The sequence below is a fragment of the Lissotriton helveticus genome, chromosome 3_2 (assembly GCF_964261635.1).
Source record: "Lissotriton helveticus chromosome 3_2, aLisHel1.1, whole genome shotgun sequence".
NCBI classification, from domain to species: Eukaryota; Metazoa; Chordata; class Amphibia; order Caudata; family Salamandridae; genus Lissotriton; species Lissotriton helveticus.
Window position 1 is genome coordinate 461,617,345 of NC_136062.1, and position 22,577 is coordinate 461,639,921.

General features: G+C 43.2%; 1 protein-coding gene across 1 annotated transcript in view; it reads right to left on the reverse strand.

The window, feature by feature from the left end:
• LOC144826166 (uncharacterized) overlaps window positions 1–22,577 on the reverse strand; it is a 226,284-nt gene that overhangs the window by 142,195 nt on the left and 61,512 nt on the right. Inside the window, exons 6-9 of the mRNA XM_078684559.1 lie at window positions 16,627–16,802; window positions 13,904–13,985; window positions 8,842–8,969; window positions 914–1,035 (exon numbers count right to left, since the gene is read on the reverse strand). Of these exons, the coding sequence (XP_078540685.1) occupies window positions 914–1,035; window positions 8,842–8,969; window positions 13,904–13,985; window positions 16,627–16,802 (508 nt within the window). The remainder of the gene's footprint in view (window positions 1–913; window positions 1,036–8,841; window positions 8,970–13,903; window positions 13,986–16,626; window positions 16,803–22,577) is intronic.

The following is a 22,577-nucleotide window of genomic DNA, read 5'->3' on the forward strand; positions in this document are numbered from 1 at the left end:
TCTCAAATGGTTACCCTTCGAAACTCGCATCCAGTTAAAGATTGCGGTTCTGGCACACAAAGCCCTTCACTTCAAAAGCCCCAGGTATCCAGCGCAAAAGGTTGAATTATCCTGTGTTTGTAGAGCCTCAAGAAGCGCCAACACTTTCCTCCTGAAACCACAAATCTTTAACAAAAAGAGATCTTGCCACCGAGCCTTCTCCGGCGCGGATCCAAAGATTTGGAATTCTCTGCCACCGGAAGTACGCAGAATCTCCTCAATGAACGACTTCAAGCTGGAAGTCAAAAGATTCCTAATGGACAAATACCATAATGCTGCTCAAAGCCATTGCCACTACAACCACTTGATCATCATTGGATATTGCTCTTCTTTACCGCATAATATTTCCCCTCGATAGTCCGATATTCACTTGTTTATTGTATTACTCTCCTTTGACCCATTCGTAGTTCAATTATGTGATTATTTTTGTTTCTACTCTTACCTGATGTTGTTACTGCATTTATTACCTTCCTTCCATCCTTTTGTAATGCGCTCTGATATCCTTCCGGATCTTGTGCGTGCTATATAAAACTTTATTTATAAATAAATAACTTAGTTGCCTCTTGTAGACCCACTCTTTAAACCGTTTTCCGTGTACTCTGAGGTGGCAGCACTACTGTAGGTTTCAATAATACCTTCTGATTGATTCTTCTTTGACGCTCTGTGGTTATAGTGCTAACGTCATTGGAGAGACCATTCCAAGGACAGATTTTTCTCCTCCCAGCTGATGGACCACGGTAACCATAGTGACCTGCCCCAGCAGCTGCCTCTGCCACATGTCAATCCTATAGGTCCCACCCCAGTGCATTGCTCTAAGCCACACCCCCAGACAGCTAGGAATCTTGCAGGAAGAAAGCCGGACTGGCTTCATTACCTTATCAGTATCAGAAGGCACTCGGATCAGGTAGATACAGTTGACATTGTTAGGGTACGAGGAAGGGTTATTAGCTGATGTCAGGGTGCCGGTTGGGTCAGTGAGAAGAGTGCTGCACAAATCTGAAACCAAATATGAAAATGAAAAGACATTAAACTGCACAACAACCCTCACAGGTAGAGCTTCAACGACTCCTACCCAGAATTTCTCAGTTATGTTCACTAGTATTAAAGCAGGCATCTTATATCTCCACCAAGAAGAAGCCCCTTGATCCAAGCAATATTCTCTATGGCTGGTGCATGTCTTTACAATGATATGAAAGCAGGCAAAAGAATATAAGTAAGTACCAAAAACTATACAGGGAACAGTGAGATTCAACACAAACTGCCTTGGTGCAGATAAAACAGCAGTAGGGGGAGGATAGGGTTCGGAGACATAGATAAAAAAGAAACTCTGCAAAAACAAATGATTTTGCACTAAGAAGTAAATCTTTTTATCACTCAATGTTCTCTGTACTGGTCTGTAGTGAGTTATACATTCAGTTCAAAGGAACATACATGGTGTAAATAGCTATAAAGTCAATTGAACCCTAGTGCGAACTCCATAAAGGGAACAAATAGGGGAATAGCAGAACTCTAACATTAAAACCATCTGAAACACCAACATAAGAGGAATATTTTTCCATAAAGAAGGGCATAGTGCTCTGATCTCATCAGGTTAAGAATTTTCGGATTTAGTCAGAGGGTTAATGATGGCATTTCTTCAGAAATGTAAAACTGTGATCCCACTAGTGGATAGATGGTAGGATCCCATCAGTGAGTTGATACTGGGATCGCAGCATTATATGAATTCCAGGATGTCATGAAAGGGAAAAGAATGTTGACTTTCCAAAAATTAATAGAATTCTTCAGAAAAAATCATTTGACAACTTTCTTTTCAGAGCAAACATCACAAAACATTTCGGAAACAACAGGACTAAAGAAAAAGTCCACTTTTTGTCCATCATCAAGCAAAATTCATAAAGAAGTGATTACCTTTGAAAGAACTGTGCTATCAGCAATAGCGAATAAAGAGAAGAAAGGGCAGCTTTATGAAATCTAATATGACACAAGCACAAAAAGAGGCTCTGGCCACCTTAAAGAATGATGACACAATAACAATAAAACAGGCCGATAAGGGTGGTTCAATAGTTGTGTGGGGAGTACCTCAATATACGGCAGCAGTGACTAAACAACTTACAGATGGTGATTGCTATAAAAAGATTTCCAAAGATCCAACATAGTAATTGCAAGGACAATAGTTTAAGATCTTGAAGATGGGCTATGACCAAGGTTTTCTAGGTAAAAAAGAGTATGAGTATCTTCAAAACAAACACCCGACAATACCAATATTTTATGTATTACCGAAGGTTTATAAAGATGAAAAACATCCGCTGGGGAGACCCATAGTCACTGGCTGTGAGTCGCTCTTTATACCCATTTCCTAATTTGTTGATTTCTTTTTAAACTTGGATGCTAGGGTATGTGGAGCAATTTACTGTATATTTCCATTGAAATTAATGGGCACTCCATGACGAGTTACCCTTGTCATTAGCATAGAAGTGGTTAAAGCCTTTCATGTCAGAAGTTAAATCATTTTAGCGAGATACAACTGACTTTATTAACAAATTGTATTTGATGGTTTTTGAAGAAAACAAAAAAATTTTAGTCAGCATGGATGTGGTATCATTGTATACCCAAATCCCACAGGATGAAGGGTTGGCAGTTTTACAAACATTTCTAGACCAGTGAAAATCCCCACAGAATTCATTCTAGAATTGGCAAGTCTGGCACTTAGAAAGAATTATTTCAATTTCAAGGATGACTTTTATTTTCAGATAAAAGGAGTGGCGATGGCGTGTCCTTTCTCCGCAGAGCTAGCAGTCCTTTTTATGTCCAAATATAAAGAGAAATTCGTATACGACAATAACCTCTTTAAGCAGTGGATAGGTAGTTGCTTCCGCTATATCGGCGATGTTTTTATGATTGGGACTGGAAAGGAAGAAGAACTTCATGCATTTCATGATCGGATGAACAATAGAACAGCAGACATAAAATTCAGCCTCAATCACTCTAGGCATAAGATGTCATTCCTTGATGTAGAGGTATATGCATTAGAAGGCAGACTGGCAACTACATTATTAAAAAAAAAGTCTGACAGTAAACACTGGGGGCACAGAGGACAAATTGGCTACATAACCAAATTTGGGGGCAGAAGTTTGGAAGGCCCGCTTTGAATCCCTATATGAAAGGGCAGAGGGTGTAGTTGGGCAGGACACTGAGTGCCCCCACCTGCAGCCATCCATTTATGCTGCACCAATAATTTCCCTAAAAGAGATAATGGATGCTCTTAGTAGGGTTACCCCCTCTAAGGCCCGGGACTAGTCAAGATCCCAAGGATGCGTGTTGGCCCCAACCCTTTTTTTAAATTTATTAATGGTTTAGTGGAAACCCTGACCGCTGGGAGGGATATTGATGCACCTAGGCTGGCGAACCTCAAGGTTCTGGCCTTGATGTTCGCCGACGACACCCTCTTACTATCCAAATCCCCTATGGGAATACAGAGGGCTCTAGATATTTTCCATTTTTTTTGTAAAAGCAGGGGTTTAGCGATAAATACACCAAAAACTATGGGGCCGATTAGGATGGCGGTGAATCCGCATCCTCCGGGCCGGCGGAAGCCACCGCCGGCCTGGAGGATGCGGATTCACCGCATTGGTTTGTGAAAACACAACCCGCCACATTACGATGGCAAGTCCGTCCGCCGCTGATCCGCGGTGGTTGTACGCAGATATGGTGGTGGTGTCTGCAAGACACCGCCAGCCATATCACGATGCAGGCGGAAACATGCTTTTCCACGGCGGCTTTTCCGCCATGAAAAAGCATGTGGTCTTTTGGTTTTGGGGGCCGGTGCGAGCCCCCAGGTTGTTGGGGGGTGGGGGGTGCACATGGGGGGTACCTATGGTACCCCCCTGCTTTGGCATGCACAAGGTGGCAGGCACGATGCGGTGCCTGCAAAGTTGTGCATGCCAAAGGTAAACATGCATATTTTACATTGCGGAGGGTGCTGCTTAAAGCAGCACCCGCTGCTATGTAAAATATACGGGATGTGACCGCCAGGGTGGCGGTCACATCCTAATTGCAAAGGAGGGACCGCCGCTGCCCCTGCGGTCGGTCCCTCCACCTCGGGCGTGGCGGACGGACGCAGGTCCATCCGCCATCCTAATCGGCACCTAAGTACATGGCTTTTAGTGTAAAAAATACTACATGACCAAACCCCCAGCTAGATGGGAAACCACTAGAGAAAGTGACCATTATTTAAAACCTAGGGTTAACACTTACTGCAAAGAACAAGTGCAAACAAAGCCCTCCATTTCACAAGTAACCGTCCTCGAAAATTGAAGGAAAACTTGCCCATGGGGCAAATTTTAAGGATCAGACGCAATTGCTCTTTTAAATATGAGTACACTTTCCATGCCAACAATTTAAAGCAAAAGCTGATGGCACGCAGGGACCCAAAGAACGTTTTGAAATGAGCAATGAAACGAGCATGGTGGACTCCTCTAGACACGTTACTGGTGGAAAAAGAAAAAAAGACAATGGATCGGATAGTCTGCATTTCAACATACTGCTCAACGTCCAACTGGCTTAAAAAAACAAATTCATCAAAACTGGCATCTGGTAAAAAACTTAGACCATAAATTAAAGGAGGCAACACTTTTTGCTTTTAAGACGGACAGAAGCATTGCGAACCAGATTGTAAGAACAGCTCTACTAAAACAAAAAAACGCCACTGTTCGAGATTACGTGGCTTACCGCCAATAAAAGGGCATCATAAATGTGGGACATGTATCTGTTGCGAATCCACAATGGAAGGAGATTTGTTCATGCACAATGGAATATTTTGGAAACATGAACATTTTATGAATTGTAAATCTAAATTTGTGATCTATGGGATCTTGTGCCCTTGCCAAAAGTAGTACATTGGCAAAACCAATCAGGAAATCTGCCACAGGATATCACAGCATAAATCGAGGATAAAGAAAAAGGTACAAATGGCCCCTTTAGTCAATCACTGGCACAGCCACACCCACACAGAAAAAGATCTACGATGGTCTATTATCTCCAAAGTTGAACAAGATCCGAGAGGAGGTGATTTGGAGGCAAAATTGAATAAAAGAGAGGAAGCATTGATCATCGAATTCAATACAGCAGTAGATGGTCTGAATGAACTATCGGAAATTTACCATCTTTAAATTCCGATAAATGCTGTCAATACGCCTTTATAAGTCTATGTTCATATGCTGCAGTTGGGAGCCATGAGCAGAACCATCATGGTGGTGCATAGATTTAAACGTGAATATGAAGATAGGAAGACAACATAAGCCCAGCGATGGCTCAATGATGGCAGCCCTGATATCTATGGGGCACTTCAACAACTGTTCGGATCACAATTGAATCCATCTCTGCCTGAAACTCACAAGGCACGGGCAATTTCATTATCCATGGAGTTCTATCATATAAAAGATTTGTGTTCAAACAGATTCTCCTTTTGCATACTTTGATATCGATAAATCATACTTATATTCAAAGAACAACCTTTGCATCATTGCGCCAATGGAGAGTCACACCACTCCCCAAAACGTAAAGACCTAGCCTGGTCTAAAGGGTGTAGTGCCTCTGCCATCAGTAGGCTTTTGAAGCCACTTCATATGCAAACCCTTATTTTGTCCAATAATTGGTATCATATCTACACTTAAAGATTAACCCGAGACACCACTGTGAAATCGCGGTAACTAGTAGTTAAATCAATCATTTTCAAAAACATGAATAGTTACAGAGTTGTGCCCATACAGCTACAACTCCCATAATTCCTCGCTCTGTTCGAGATGCTTAACTTGCCTCCAACTACCGCGAGATGACGCAATAGCACATTACATTAATGAATACTCAATGAATAACCTGATACATTATACCATTCTCTGTGACGCAAAAAATTGAATCTGGTCAAAATGGTGTAATGCCTTTATTCATCAGAAGACTTCGTAGCCTCCCGTCACGCAAATCGCCATTCTTTTGATCAATATCTATAAGTACATCACAACTTGAGAAATAAGTGCGAAACTGCGCCAACTATCAGCCAAATTACTGATTTTTAAGAAACTGGATTTCTTGCCTCTTAAAATCACGAGTGTTAATGGAGTTTTGCTCATGTATCAATAACTCCTAGAATTCCACGCTTTAGACGGCACGTTAAACACGCGTCCAATAACCGCAAGATTACGCGATTGCACATTCACTCGAGGAATGAGCCAGCGTCCCATTGAAGTTTTTTCAACAAGGCCCTCATGAAAGATTAAGGTAAGAGAGGGGTCTCTAGCTCGGGACTCGGCACATAAAGCTAGACCCTCGTGCATAATTAAGTACTGCGTTCTTTGGCACAAACACTGTACTCTTGCCATAGCACAGGAGCGCCCCTTTAAATGTAGTTGGGATTGGACTTGGACTCAGCATTTGGAAAGGGTTAAACAAAAAATTATTGAGAGGAGTAATTGTGCACTTTTGGGTAGAGTAGTGTACGACGGCGCACGCTAGTGAATTTTGGATATATAACAAAACCTAGTTAAGGCATTCCTTGTAGACAATGAGCTTTTTTTAAAGGCCTTTTGTCTAATATCCGGCTTTTCACTTCCAGACAGTGGAGGTGAACCCCTCCAAGAATATAAATTATGAACAGGTACCAACGACATTTAGTATGCATTAGAACCATTTTTCACAGCATAATGATTATGATACAATACAAGAGAGAGGCACTTTTGATTCTTTCCGAGTGTTTGAGAAGGTAAGAGGATAAATGCTGTAGTGAATGTTTGACAATGGAGTGACGGTGAGAGGATACAAAGAAAGACAAGACTGTTCATCATGTCTTTCAGAAATTCTTGGTCTTGATGAGAATCCCCCAAAGGAGGGGATTTGAAACGCGTAGGCTCATGCCACAGACTCCTGAAAAACCTCACTTAGCCCCCTGACCTTATTTGAGATCCCACGCACCTTCACTATGACATCGAAAAGGTTGGAGGTCATCTAAGAAACAGAACTGAACTTTAAGGCTCACATCAGCTCTGTACTGCTTCTGGTTTATTCAGCTTAAGACAACTACAAAAGCCATTGCCCGACATCCAAAACAAATATCACAAAATCATATCTGGTTCACTGACTGATTCAATCCTGGATTTAACCAATTCTGTTATGAGTGGGCGTCTGAATATCTAATTGCTAAGATGCAACATGTACAAGACATGGTGACATGACCTGCTTTAACACTAGGGATACATTGACATTTATCAGCAGGCATATTCATTGGTACCCATCCAAAAGCTATCCAGAAGGTCATTATCTTATCAGCAGGCTAGACGTCATTGGTAGCCATCCAAAATCCCTATCCAAAAGGAAATGATCGTCAACACAGCATTCCTGTTTTTTAAGTGCATCAAGGAAACAGCACCTGACTGTGGGGTAAAACCACTAGACATCTTCCCTCCTGCACCCTAGGATCTTGTGGCTTATATCTTCTTCACTTTGCAAGTACTGATAATCAGTGGAATGAGACTGCAGATTCTTGCTGGTTGGCCCAAAGATTTTGGATGTAGAGCCACTGGATACTAAGAATAGACATTCTCTGCTTACCTTTAGGAAAGCCTTAAAACATTTATGTAGGTTCTTTTTTGCAGCACTTTCATCCATATAGCATTTTATGCTATTTATTTAGGGAGCCTGGTGCCTAAACACAATAATTTATTTCATAGTGTGGGCTCTACAAATAAACTAAAACAAAAATAATGTCCCATGAAGGATGATTTTAGATGAAATGGAAGTGGAATCATTAAAAACATAATATAACCAGCTAGAAGAAGGGCAAGAATGCAAGGACTCAATGAGTAGATGACTGCATGAATCCTATAAAAGGTCACTGGTGGGATCTCATCAGTGGATGTAGCCAGGATGCTATGAGGATATAAATGCTTGGATTCCATTGTGCGTCATTCAAACTAAGGCATCAGTAATGGGATGCTATTAGGAAATATGTCCTGGTATCATATCAGGAGATCAATAGGGATCCTGTCAGTAGACTAATACTGAAACTATAGTCAGAAATAAACAGTAGGATCCTATTTACATGCAAAGGCTCGGATCCAATTATTAGCAAACGCCAGGATCGACTGAATCTATGCCGGGAGATGAATGCTGGGATCTCATAAGGGAATAAATGTTGGGATTCTCTCAGGAACTGAATATTGACAACGCACCAAGGATAGATGCTGGAATCAGTCAGGTGATAAATGCTGGAACCCAATCAGGGGATAAATGCAGTTAGAGGTCATTATCTTATCAGCAGACTAGATTTCCTTGATAGCTATCCAAAAGCCCTATCCAAAAGGTTGTTATCTTCAACAAAGCATTCCTTATATTTAAGTGCATCAAGGAAACAGAATCAGTCTGTCTGACATGTAGAGGAAGAGAAACTGAAAATACTCGCTAATGGGCCCAAAGATTTTTAATGTACTGCCACTTTATATTAACAATAGACATACTCTGCTTACCTTTAGGAAAGCCTTAAAATATTTTACTTGGATTTTTTTTGCGGAACTTACTTGCCTTTGATATTTTATATTATTTATTTAACAACCCTAGCAACTAAACACAATAACTAATTTCATAGGATGTGCTCTACAAAAAGAACTAACAAAAAATCTACTATGTTTAATTATATTGTTGGGAATTGATCTGGAATCATTAAAAAAGACAACGTTACAGATTAGGAGGAAAATACATTGTGACTGCAATGAAAGTTCAGAATCTATCTGCATGCATCTATCATGCACTCCTTACTGCACTGGTACAGGGTGTTGATTTTGGAAACATCCAGTTTGCTAAGCCCATCCCTCTGTCCGATGGGTACGTCAGGATCTGGCTTGGGGACCATGCTTGGCTGTCCACGTTTGTTACTGTAAGCATACCTGTGGAAATGAAAACATCACAGGTAAAAGCCACTATGCTTGTGCTATTATAATTTATTATTCACCCCAACAACTATACAGCGAGTCCAGGTTCGACTACAGCGGGAACAGGTGAGGGTGAAATATTTGGTGTTTGCTTAAAGCATTGCATGTTTAATGCTTTCTCTGATCTAGCCCCATAGATCCAGCCTAGCTCAGTCTAAAACATCACAGGTCTCCATTTCCTGAGCCTCTAAGCCATTGGTGGCAGCACATGCTCACCTTTGCGCCCTCCCTCACACTCAGCATCTCAGATCCTTAAAAGCACTGATTTAAAAAAATGTCTCTTGTCGAGTCTCACAACATTTCTGCTTATGACAGAGATGTCAGCACAGAGGTATCATTCTTATTCGAATCATCAACAATGGCACTTCTATTTTAAACTGAGTATGTTCACCAACTAAGACAGCATTTACCTGCGTTCTGCAATCATGGACTTTCCACTCTATGGTAACATGTTCACTGACATAGCCATGACTCGACTTCACATTCTTACCTTCTTCGTTCATGGCAGTTTCATACTTTGGTGCCCATGTGTACCAGCCCAGTTATCTTTCCGAACTCTGCTTCACATACGGAGTTTTTCAGAAAAATGGTAAACCCAATAAACCCTTGTAGGCTTGTGCATTAAATCAAATCAGAGTGAAAGTGTCTACAAGGTATTTCACTGAGTATCCAACATCGTTTTAGTGGATTAACAAAGCTCAGGAGTCAGTTAGACTAATCAGACTCAAAATTGTCCTACTGGACAACCAAGGGCAATCCAATTGCAATGACAAAAGAGAAAGAGGAAGGGAAGAAACACACAAAACACGGAAAGTTCTAGTTGTAGAAATTGAATTTATCTGATTTAAGTCTATACTTAAAAAATTGAGAAGGGTACAATTTAAACACAGTACATATCAGCAGAAATAGGTATGACAAAGATGTACATCTGAATTAAGGCATACAATTCATAACTAGAACATCAGCTCCAAAACAATCAAAAAGCAAATATTATCTTCAGACTCAATAAATATTGCTCAAGAAAGGTGGCTTTTTCATGGAGTTGACGAGACAGTCAACGTTTCGGTCTCTTTCGTTTCAATCCATGAGACCATCTTCAGGACAATTGGTTTTAAGCAGGATATAGGACCCTAGACAGATATAACAATATGTTTATTCACATCTCATTGTTGTAAAACTTAAAGAGACCGAAACGTCGACTGTCGACTGTCTCGTCAACTCCATGAAAAAGCCACCTTTCTTGAGCAATATTTACGATCATTAAAGCCCTTGCTGAACACCTTGAGGGGTCAGATCTATTAGGGGGTAAAATCTTGTTTAAAAACTCTTGCCTCCTACTTATGGTAGACTATCGCCCCCCGCAGTCCAGCCCTACTTTCTCTGACCTCTTCATGGAAGTTGTCACGGATTTATGCACCCGCTATAAAAGACTACTAATAGTAGGTGATTTTAACATTCACTGGGACAACGTTCAAAAGGATCCCACAGCACGCCAGTTTGATTCTGCTATGAAAGCACTTGATCTCCGTCAGTTAGTAGACAGTCCCACACACATTAAAGGCCATATTCTGGATTTCATTTGGTCATCACAGCCCTTGGCTACACAGATAAAAATTAACCCGTGTGTCTGGTCCGACCACTTTTTACTTAGTTGCTGGGTTCCAAGTGACAGCCAGCCATTACAGTCACCATCAGCCTGGAGACTAATACGTGACTGGAAGAAGGTTGAAGCCAGCCATTTAGCTTCCGCCCTTGATACAGTCATTGGTACCTACCCCCAGCCAAGTAACTTGGCACAGGAGAATGACCAACTTACGGCGATCGTTTGCTCTGCCCTCGATCTAATAGTACCAGTGAGAAAGGTAAAAATTAGAGACCAAGGTCATGGCGCCCCTTGGTTCAATGATAAACTTAGGGATTTAAAAATAATCTTCGCCAAGCCGAGAGGAGGTGGCGGCTAAATTACTAGTTAGAGGACCTCAACTCATATAAATCTATATTCTCCTCCTATAAATATGCCATCACAGAAAGGAAGGCAGAATACTACGAGGGCAGAATCCAGCTTGCTACAAATAAGCAAAAATAAACTTTCAAAATCTTGAAGTCATCAGCCACTCCTACTGACTGTGATGCTTTCCAGGCTTTCTTCCTTCAAAAAGTTGATGACATTCTCTTAGAAATAGAAAATTCCCCACTTAGCCATGGCTTTCCTCTTCAATCTATAGCCCCCCCTCCTCCTGAAGGTCCTCTTGCCAAATTCCCTCCTTGGATGCTCAATCTCTTTTCCCCCTTGTAAACCGGGTGAAATCAGGCTCAACAGCAGATCCGTGCCAACCAAGAATTTTCCAATGGGCTATGCCTAGTTTAGAAGGCCCTATTCTCAAATTACTGAACACCTCCTTGGAAACAGGTACCCTCCCTCCAGCTCTGAAAGAGCCTAGAGTTATCCCCTTACTAAAAATGTCAGGTGCGGATGCCTCTATCCTCAAAAATTACAAGCCAATTTCCCAGCTCCCGTACTTAGCCAAAGTACTTGAACAACATGTCCTCAAAATACTTTCCACCTTTCTTGAGGAACACAGACTGTTGCATCCTAGACAAGCTGGCTTTAGAGCTCATCATAGTACGGAACTGGTGATGCTATCTGTTCTGGATGAGATGAGGGTTAGGGCTGACAAGAAAGTATCGAGTGCACTGATTTTATTAGATCTGTCAGCAGCATTCGATACGGTCAGCCATAAAACCCTCCTGTCCCGTCTTGCTAATGTGGGTATAGAGGGACCTGCCTATCAATGGCTTGAATCCTTCTTGACTAACCGGACTCAGAGGGTACAGTTCGGTTATCAGGTATCGATCACCGGTCCCCTGGTATGTGGTGTCCCGCAGGGTTCGGCGTTGTCGCCCCTGCTCTTTAATCTATACCTTCAACCACTGGTGGAGATTCTGGCTCAATTCGATTGCCAGGTCTTCAATTATGCAGACGACATCCAGCTACTTGTACGGATTAACAACTCCAGTGCTAATCAGGAACACGTACAAGCGGTGCTGCGTTTCACAGCGAGCTGGATGACTGACAATTCACTTAAAATAAATCCTGATAAGACGGAAATCTTGGCTGTCCCATACACCAACAGCCCCATGTGTGACCTGTTTTGGCCGCGGGAATTAGGAGTCATCCCTACCCCAGTCCCAGTGGTTAGAAGTCTGGGCATCAAAACCGACGCTGACCTCTCTATGAACAATCAAGTGTCGGCAGTGGTTGGTACCTGTACAGGGATATTGAGGTGCTTGCGGAAACCTGTCCCTCTCATAACTACTACCTCCCTTCAGGTCATCGTTTCTGCCACAATATTGTCCAGGTTGGACTATGGGAATGCCCTTTACATCGGCCTCCCTTGGAAATTAATAAGAAGATTACAGGTTGTGCAGGACTCATGCCTCTCCACTGCTTTCCAAATTACATTGGCTACCTATCAGGCAGTGAGCATCATTCAAGGGCCTTTGCATTGCCCATAAGGCCATCTACGGTCAGGCCCCAGCATATATCAAGGATCACCTGACGAGCTATATTCCTGCTCAGAATCTCCGTTCCTCTGCAGCCTGCCATTTGGTCATCCCCCGGTTTCACTCGGCTCGTAAAGGTGGTATAGTCTTTTCCACCTTGATTCCACAGCTCTGGAACAATCTACCTGGAAATCTGTGCAAGGAACCAGTCCTCCTTTCGTTTAGGAAAAAACTTAGGACTATTTTGTTTTTGGAGGCACTGACCACGAAATAAGCCTACCCACACTAGCTCACACGCACTGTCTGTTGTAATTTTCTCCTCTAGAAGCGCGAAGAGACCTGATGGTGAACCAGCGCTATATAAGAACCAATTAACATAACATAACACACACAGAGTGTCAGTCCTAATTAATCATGTTCACCAGCAAAGCCCTCATTCTGTACCCCTTTTCACATACATTGCGTCAATCCTGACCAATCATTTTCACAGACACAGCTATGATGGTACTACTCTTCCTCATCCATAGACCTTCCACTCTGTGGGAAAATGTTCACTGACACAGCCATGAGTCTACAGGCCATTCTCACATTTATCACCTAGAGGTCTTCCAAATTCTGGCATTTAGGACACCATACCAGCCCCCTCTTCCCCCTAAGAATCACAGCCACCATTCTGGTGCTCTTCTTCATATGTAGAGATTCCAATATGCACTGTATCCACTCCACCACCAAAGGTGAAATAAACATCACCCTCTGCTTCCCATTTCCAGGAATCTTATTGCTGATTAAAGAGATCACATCAGAATGTGATCAGAGTCACTAGGTGTGAGTTAGGGTTTGATGGACGAAGGATTAAAGGGGTGGAGGAGGACATTATGAATGCAATCCCGACGGTAATCCTTCCGCTAAATTTAGAATTGACCTCAGCTCAGCCGTCATCTCTACACAATTAAAGGAACCATCATCACTGCAGTTCCTTTCAATTACTAAAGGTTTTCACCCAGTTTGTGGGAATTGTTTTTATTTTCTTCCAGTTGGTCAATGCTAGGTTTTTCCTGGTGGTGATGGACAGGAAACATATTAAGCTATTACCCCATTCACCCTAAATGGGGCTGGCATTGTAGTGTTAGTCCTCAGATGGTCAATACTCCATACGCTATCAGAGGAAGTATTTCATCAGTAGAGCCAACAGGGGCTACATTGACAGAACTCTTCATCTCAAAATGAAGCGTGTTGTCCTATGGTTTGGCGAACACGGTAATCTGTCATGTTTGCAACGGAGACTGTCTGACAAAATCTAAATTAGGGTCACTGTCTATATGTAGAAGCCTTTAATGAGAGTTTTAAACAGAAAATCTCTTCTTAGCTGAGCATTAGACACTTACCTCCCATAATGCATCACCGAGGCGTAGTCGTATGGCAGGCCAAGGTTGTTGGTGTTCTCTTTGTTAAAGTTGACGAGGTCTTCTGTTAAGATGAGCAGACAGTAAAGATGAGTTAGTGACAACTGCGCCTGATAGGGAACATTCCAAAAGAGAGACTACACCAGCTCACCAGGGGGCAAGTCTGCTTCTGCTATATCTGGGGTTAGGAATAGTCTACTGGCTAAGCTGTCAAATTTGGAACAGAATTTCAAATCTCGATTTTGGCACAAGATCGAAAAGCATGTGATTTTAGGTAAATCACTTCATCACATCAAAATGTGAAATTAAATTGAGTAAATCTAAATTTAAATCTTATCTGATGAAGAGCCTCAACTTGCTCCCTATCGAGGTACACACTACATAAACACCAGTGCTTACATACATTCTGGAGTAATGGACTGGAGTTTCGGTCAATTTTAAAGATAACTCACTGTTGTATTTTTGAAGGGAAAATGATCATGTTTTTTCCTTTTGAAAACTTTTTTGTCTCATAAAGTTATTCATCCGCCTTGATTATCTACAGGGTGTGTCCTTCACCCATCAGATTGCATTGTAGTTATAGGTATAAAGTGCTGACAAGGCACTGAAGCATGTGATGCCAGAGAGCACACTGCTCCGGGCACTCAAGGTTTAGGATTAGTCTTCTGCTCTCAATAAAATTCTTCTATGCACTTACTCCAGTTTCTTTAAGGAAGAATACATTATCAGGAGTTAGTGGTGATTATTTGGGAAGTGGATCAAGTATTTGGGTTCTAATAGATGATTTGTGGGATTAGGTATTAATTTGCAGGAATGACCTTCAAAGCAGAGGTGATTTATTTGAAAATTTTGAATAAAAAGTAGGACATTAGCAGTTACTTAATGATAAAGATTGAGACAAACATGCCAGTGACTTAAAATAGGCTGTGCTCAGAGAGAGGAGTATGAAAAATAAGGAGATACACATTCGAATCAAAGGGAGAGGAGAGTTTTTCATGCAGAGGTTTGGGGCTACAGGGGAGTTTTTTTAGATGCTGTGCAATCAGAGGATGAAAAAACTGTAGAAAGAAACACCATTATTTGTATGTTAGACAGTGGAGTGAGAAAGAGTGATGCTCAAGGTGCTATACAACTCATCTGGGCCCAGATGAAGAACACATGCTTTGTGTCACGTTTGTGTTGCTTTTCTAATGCAAGCCCAATGCAAAGGATTCACATGGGATTTACAATCCAACGCAAATCGTAATTTGCATTGGCTAGTAAACCAAAGTTATTTAAGTAATGCACAGTTGCTCTAAGCGCTGCCTTGCATTACTTTGTATCAGTGGCGGCTCCTCCTCCAAGGTGGAGGAACGTCTCCCCACTGCTCCTCAGTAGGAAAAATAAAATGATAATAACATTATATAATTTTAAGTTTCCTTCTGCTGCGGCAGCTTTCTTGGTGGGTCGGGGCTGCTCCGAGGACAGAGGAGCAGGGAGGTGTGGTTTGCCCACTCCTAAGTGCGCAATGACTATTTGGCCGGCCTTCTAGGGCCACCCAAAATGGTCATGCATTCTTCCCATATTTCCCATGCAGGTTGCATTACAGCCTGCATGGAGGACATGCCCACCCCTCCAGCCCCCTGCATTGCAGTGTTGTGGTTGGCTATCAGGAGTCTGAGAGCCGGGTGCTTCCTGCTTCCTGTATCCTGCTGCAGGACTGAGCAGGAGGAAGAGGATGGAAGAGAAGCAGTGGCCAGCCGGCCATCATCGGTAGGGGTTTTTTAAACATTTTTTTTGCGCCCTCACCCCCTTGCCCTTTTCTCTGCCCCACCACCCGAGTCCGGTAGCAGCAACTACTGCTTTGTATCAAGAGGGAATTTGATGGGTTGTGCATGGGTATTCCTATGCATCCACCCACAGGTGTAGATATAAATCCCCGGGCCTATCTATAACAAATTGTAAACAGGGATTTGGGCCAAAGTCCTGTGCTTCGTCAAGATAAGTGTATGTAGTTACATTTTTCTTTCCTCCTTGTTTTTCCTAGTTTGCGTCTGTGCTGCATTTTATAGCACACAAGCAAAGTGAGAAAAGTCTCAAAGCAAACTTTTTGTGTTTAAAGGAACAGTTTTTAACACAAAAACTATGCTTCAGACAGTGCAGACACTCTAGCCCTACGGCATAAGGCTCTCTGCATGGTGCATGCCTGCCTAAAGTCTGCCACCAGCACTGGGGGAGAGCAGAACAGCACCACATCTTAGTATTGCATTCCTACAATGCAGCACATCAAATTAACTTGCTGCACCACATTGTGTGGCGTCTGTGTAAATCTGGGCCCGTCACTCTGAAGCAGGGCACTGTGGTTGGCAGTCACTGATCCACAATATCAACATCAGGATATGGGCATACGGGTAACAATGTATCTTGTGCTAGGAGTTTTTATGTAGGCAAACAACAAATGGTTTCAAATGAAGCATTGCTCCAGTTAATGCCCTCAGCAGTGGTAACTTTTGTGAAAAGGACACAAGCCTGTGACAGTAACAAATATTGATTGCTGTAACCAAGGGTCAGATTGGTAGAAAGGGTGTGTTGGTGGGTATTTGTGATAAAACCTAAGCTGAACAAATCCGGGATTCAAATCATTGCCAAGGTGAGCCCATCAGGAATCTGAGCTGTACTCAGTTTTTTCTCTCAGTGGTAAGTGGAGCCCAAGGGGTGTCACTAACCAGGTGCGATGTTCTCTGTCATGATGGTCAAATAGTCGTCGCGGTCGCTGCGGACATGCTCGTGGTAGAAGCCCAGGGCATGGTTCAGCTCATGCTGGATGACTCCTTTCCAAATACATTCCCCGGCGAGAGATAACTGCTGTCGTCCCCCTATCTTACCAACGTACGACCAGCACCTAGGGGAGAAGATGGACCAGGGAGACCCATAAATCACTGCAATAGCACCTTCAGAGAAATTATATTACAATCTTACCCCATACAAGGCATCGCCCTGTGTATCTCCTCTCTGACTGTCGTTATACGCAAGGGAGGAGGCATTATAGGACAGTGACAATGTGCAGTCTAGGTAATAATAAAAGGCCTTGCATGCAAAGGAAAGCTGTGTCATCCTGCACCAATTTGACTAATTGCTGGCCTTTCTTGTGACAGTGTTTGTCCCAGTGGTCTCCATATCTGGGAGTATGTTCTGCCTTGGAGGAGGCAGATCTACCACCTGTCGATGGGTATATCTGTTCAGTCCCCCATCACTAGGATCCATCCTCCAATGGAGTCAGTGTTCCAGTTGTGTGTGGGATGTTACATGTGTGTTGTGCAGCTAAGAAACCATATACATTGCATGTGGTGTCCTAAAAATGATGTGTCCCTTCAGGATATCTTTACCATTTGTAGACTTATTTCTGCCTCTGGAATCTTGGCATTGAGTCCTCATAGATCTATAGGTGATTAGACTCAACATTTCTGTCCAGCAAAAGTACCCAAGACCCGCTTCTTCCCCGTGTTGTGATGGGCATTGTCTAGAGTAACATGTCCCGTCAAACACCAGGCATATCACAGCCATGCTCATACGCTGTAGCACTTTGTTCCAATGAACCAGAGAATTATAAACAGCAGCATAATAAAAGAGTTCCTGGCTGTAGCAGAGAATAGCACCACATCCCCTGAAGGATAACACTATGCATTGGCTACAACTGCACTGATGTCCTAAAAGCATGTTTGGATATTGCTTGAGGTTGTATTTTTTATTTTTTAGGTGTTCTCTATGTTAACTCTCTTGCTTTCCTTCGTGTAAATACAATGCACAACCAAAGTTAACAAAAAGCCTTTACTAGACTTTTAGTTAATCATGTGCAGTAACTTTTATCGTACTGTGAGTTTCAACCCCTCAACAACCTCCTGGAGCAAGCCTCAGCTACTCACCCTTGCTGATCTTAAGCAGTCACAAGTACAACAAAAGTAACTTAGTGGTAGACCTGCCTTCTCCTAACATTTTTCCTTCCAATCTCCTGTTTCTACTGACTTCGTTTTTGCTGCCCAAAGCATTCTGCACACTTTATCACTGCTAACCAATGCTAAAGGGTTTTTTGGTATTAACTTAAGTTGTGGTAACATTGGCCTGTCGACAGTTGGTATATTTAATTTACTTATGAATCTCCAGTAATGTGCACTAAATGTGCTCATGGCCTATAAATGAAATGCTACTAGTGGGTCTGCAGGAATGATTGTGCCACCCACTTAAGTAGCCCTATAAACATGTCTGAAGCCTGCCATTGCAGAGCCTGTGTGTGCAGTTTTAAAATGCCATGTCGACGTGGCAAGTTAAACCTCTTGCCAGGCCCACATCTTCCTTTTTAATACCTATAAGTCATCTCTAGGATAGGCCCTGGACAGCCCAGAGGGCAGGGTGCAATGTATTTTAAAGCAGGACTTGTGCTTTTAAGTTTTACATGTCCTGGTAGTGAAAAATTCTTACATTTGTTTTTCACCACTTCAAGGCCTATATCTCCCATAGGATAACATTGGGATGACCTTATTCAAATCTATAAACATAATTTCCAAATGGGAAGATATAACAGGTTCAAGTTTGGTGTCTCTGCTATCCCAATTTAAAATGCTAATTTATGGTGAAGTCGGATTTTACAATCATGAAAATGACACTTTTAGAAAGTGGGAATATTATTGCCTTAGCCATTTGGGCTGCAGCCTGTCACTGGTCACATGTTTGGGGTGGGCAACAGCTGGGCTTTGTGTATTCCACCCAGGCTGGCACACACAATGGGAGCTTAGGTGTGACCTGATGGGGCATCCTAACCTGGTGGGAGGGAGGAGCTGGGCACAGCCTCATTTACACAGACTAAGGGCTGCATATACCACCTGTTGTGAGTCTGGAGCCAGGGCAGGAAGAAAGGAATGTGCACACTTCAAAGGCATCTCTTTGGAGTCTCCCCTCTTCAAAGGCACTACTGGGTATAAGAACTGGATCCCAGACATCATGACCTCAGTGCACTTTTGGACCTCAAAATACTCTGCCAGGAAGAAGAGCTGCTGTGCTGCTGAATGAACTGCCATTTTGCTGGATTGCTACTCTGCTGGACTCCTGCTTTTGCTGTACTGACCTGCTGCCTCCTGCCTTCTTGCTTGGGTGAGAAGGACTGGACCTGCTTCTATGAACTCAGAGTGACTCCAAGCCCTAGTTGCCTGGCCTCCTGATCTGTATCCACAGGCTTCCAATAACCTTGCATCTACACCTGGACTCTGCCATCTGTGAGTCTACCTTGCCAAGTGGACTCTTGAAGTGGCGCCTCTCCAGTCCTAGACCCATAGTAGTTGGCCTAATGTGCTTACCAGCAGAACCAATGCATCTTCTCTGCTAAGCGGCACATCATCTAATGAACCGATGCATCTCCTTAGCTGAACAGCACATCCTCGAGCATCAACAAGGCATCGCTGTTGTTGCATGGATTGAGCCTAACTCAGAAGGTCAGCAGTTCCCTTTGCATTTTTGGAACTCACGCATCGCTGATGAAGCAATGCATCTCTGCCCAGGTTCTCACATCCTCCATCGACAGAAGCTCGATGACGACATCAGGCTCTGCATTACAACGTCGGAGCTCATCAGAAATGACACATCGCCCCAGCTGGACACCGCATCCTCAGCGGCCAGACTATGCATTGCAAGTCCCTGTCAATGGGAATCTAGACAACGATGCAAAGGACCTTGCATAGCATCTTGGACGCCGCATTGCTTCCACTGCACTGCGCTTCTCATCTCAGATCCATGTAAAGCTCTGCAACCAGGATTTAAGGTACTTTGTTCAGTGGTTCTAACTTGTTGTCAGTAGCCAGCCTGCGCTCCACCACAGTTGGCCTGAACATGTGACTTTGTCTTGGTTCAGCATGCCAAGATATCGCTTGCTGGCATTTTGTGCTTTTTGTGGCTATTTTTCCCTAAATCTTTCAAATTCAATATTCTGTAGTGTTCTAAACCTTGTGTGGGATCTTTTAGTGTTGTCTTTTCAATGTGTTTACCGTTTGTATTGTTGTACAAATACTTTACACATCATCTTCACGTTAAGCCTGACTGCTATGTGCCAAGCTACCAGAGGGTGAGCATAGGGGAATTCAGGGATTGCTGGTACATTACCCTGCCTTGGATTGTGGTTACTGCTTGACCAGGACACACACCCCAGTCAACCAGAAAAGCAGTTTCTAACACTTAGCTATTCAGTTGTGGTGGAAAAGAACCAGTGGTACATACCAGTACACACCATTGATGTGGTACAGTAAGCACCTACCACTGATACTGCCCAGTAACCACTGACTGCCCCATAAATCTTATGAAAATGTTAACAGTTTATTGATGTAGCAAGAAGAACCTTACAGGCGTATTAATCTTCTTGCTACATTAATCTTTTGCCCCTCCCGGACAGAAGGGGTCCACCCTGAGCACCCTGAATGATTGAACTCTATTGATTACCTTCTAGACTACCTTAATTCCTGTGGAGTGCAGCAGACTTCATTCAATTGCTTAACAGTTTATTGATAACAACTGTAAGAAAAGTATCAGATCCAGACCTCAGTGGCCACCCACAGTACTGTCAAGTATTACTACTACCTACTAGGGAATTACAGTTTCAGTGAGTGAACACATCCAGTTCTGATTATATTTGAGTATCACATGGTTCTCATAGACAGACACATTGAGAGCTCAGTGATCGGAGCCCACCACAACACTAGGGGATGAACAAAGTATACAGGATCCAGCCATCAGAACCTATAGGGAACTAACAAAGCATACAGAATTCAGAAACCAACCCATCCAAGCTATTTATACTCCAGTGGAGGCTCAGCATTGAGAGCTTTACATGGTAAGTAGAAATGCATGAAACTGTGGGTCTACCACACAGAGTCCTTAGACCCTTACAGTGCACTTTTACTGAAAAGTCAAAACCATTTGGTATTATTTCAAGCTCATGGAAGGTCCATCACTGAGTCCACAACACCTGGAAAGTCTTTTACTTAAATTCTACTGCCCATTGAGGGGCATCTTCTACTGAGACTTTCCAGACACTGCGGGTCATATCTCAGAAATGGATCTATAACTAAGACTCCACAGAACATGGACTGCCATTTGATGAGTGCTCGCACCCCATGCAGGACCATCTCCCACTGAGAATCCATAGCTCATTGATTTTAAATCCACAACCTATGAAGTGTCTTTCACCCCAAAGAGGGTCATCACAGACTGTCCTGAACCCATGGAGGGTCATTCACATTGAGAACACAACCCATTGGGATACCTCAGTGAGAACTCACAGAACATGGAAGGTCATTCACTGAGGCATCAAAAACCATGGAGGATCTCCAAGTGATTGTCAGCAGCCCATGGGTGATCTTTAACTGAGAGTTTTAAGGTCAAGATAGGTCATTGCTCATTTAGGGTGTTGTATCATGTTATTGCTTTTTTTTTATATTGACAAACAACAATATAGAGTATAGATCAATCACCAAATCAAGATTTACAAAGCACGGCTAATCACCCAATAGGGTAACCAGGCACATGCAGGTCCCGGAGGCTTATTCGAACAGCCAGGTCTTGAGGGCCATTTGGGAATTCTGGACATTAGGTGATGGTCCGGAGGTGCGTGGGAGGCTGTGTCAGGTATTTGCTGCGATGTGGGAGACGGAGCATCCTCCACTTCTGTTTTGCTAGATGCGGGGAGCATGCACTAGTGAAAAGGAGGTTGAGGGTGATCTTCTCGACGGTTGGTGGAAGTTCAGGCAACGGTTAATGTAAGTGGGTCCTTGGTTGTATAAAACCTTGTGTGAGTGGGTCAGCAGCTTGAATTGGCAACACTTCTGTATGAGGAGCTAGTGGAGTTACCTAAGGTGGGGAGTGATGTGGGTTCGTCGGGGAAGGCTGATGATGAGTTTGGCAGTGATATCTACGTAGAGGGCATTGCCGTAGTACGGTTGGCTGGTGATGCGGGCTTGTGCAACGGTGCATCCTGTGTGTAGGGGTAGCCACTTGAAGATCTTATGTAGCATGCACAGATGTTGATCTGTCGTTTCAAGGTGAGCTTTTTGTCAATGATGATTCCAAGGATTCTGGCATCGTAGGAGGGAGAGGGTGCAGATCCTAGGTCTGTTGGCCACCGGGAGTCCTTCCATGTGTTGCTGCCGTAACCAAAGATCAGTGCTTCTATCTTGTCTGTGTTCAGCTGCAGGCAGTTGTTCTTCATTCAGTCGGCAACGTATGTTATGCATCAGTGGAAGTCGGTTCTGGTGGTGGGTGATTGAGAGGATGAGTTTTGCGTTGTCTGCATAGGAAATTATGTTGAGACTGTGGGATCTGACGATGTTGGCCAGAGGGGTCATATAGGCAGTGAAGAGTATGGAGCCGAGGGATGAACCTGTGGGTACACCGCAGGTGATCTCCAAGGGTTCAAAGGTGAAATATGGGGCGTGGATCCTCTGGGTTCATCCAGTGAGCAAGGAATTCATCCATATGAGAGTGTCCCCTTGGATGTGGTGAAGCCTTTTGATCAGCGTGTGGTTGCATACAGTGTCAAAGGCTGCTGAGAGGTCGAGGAGGATCAAAGCTGCTGTTTCTCCTTGGTTGAGGAGGGTTCAGATGTCGTTGGTGGCTGAGATCGGCACTGTTTCAGTGCAAA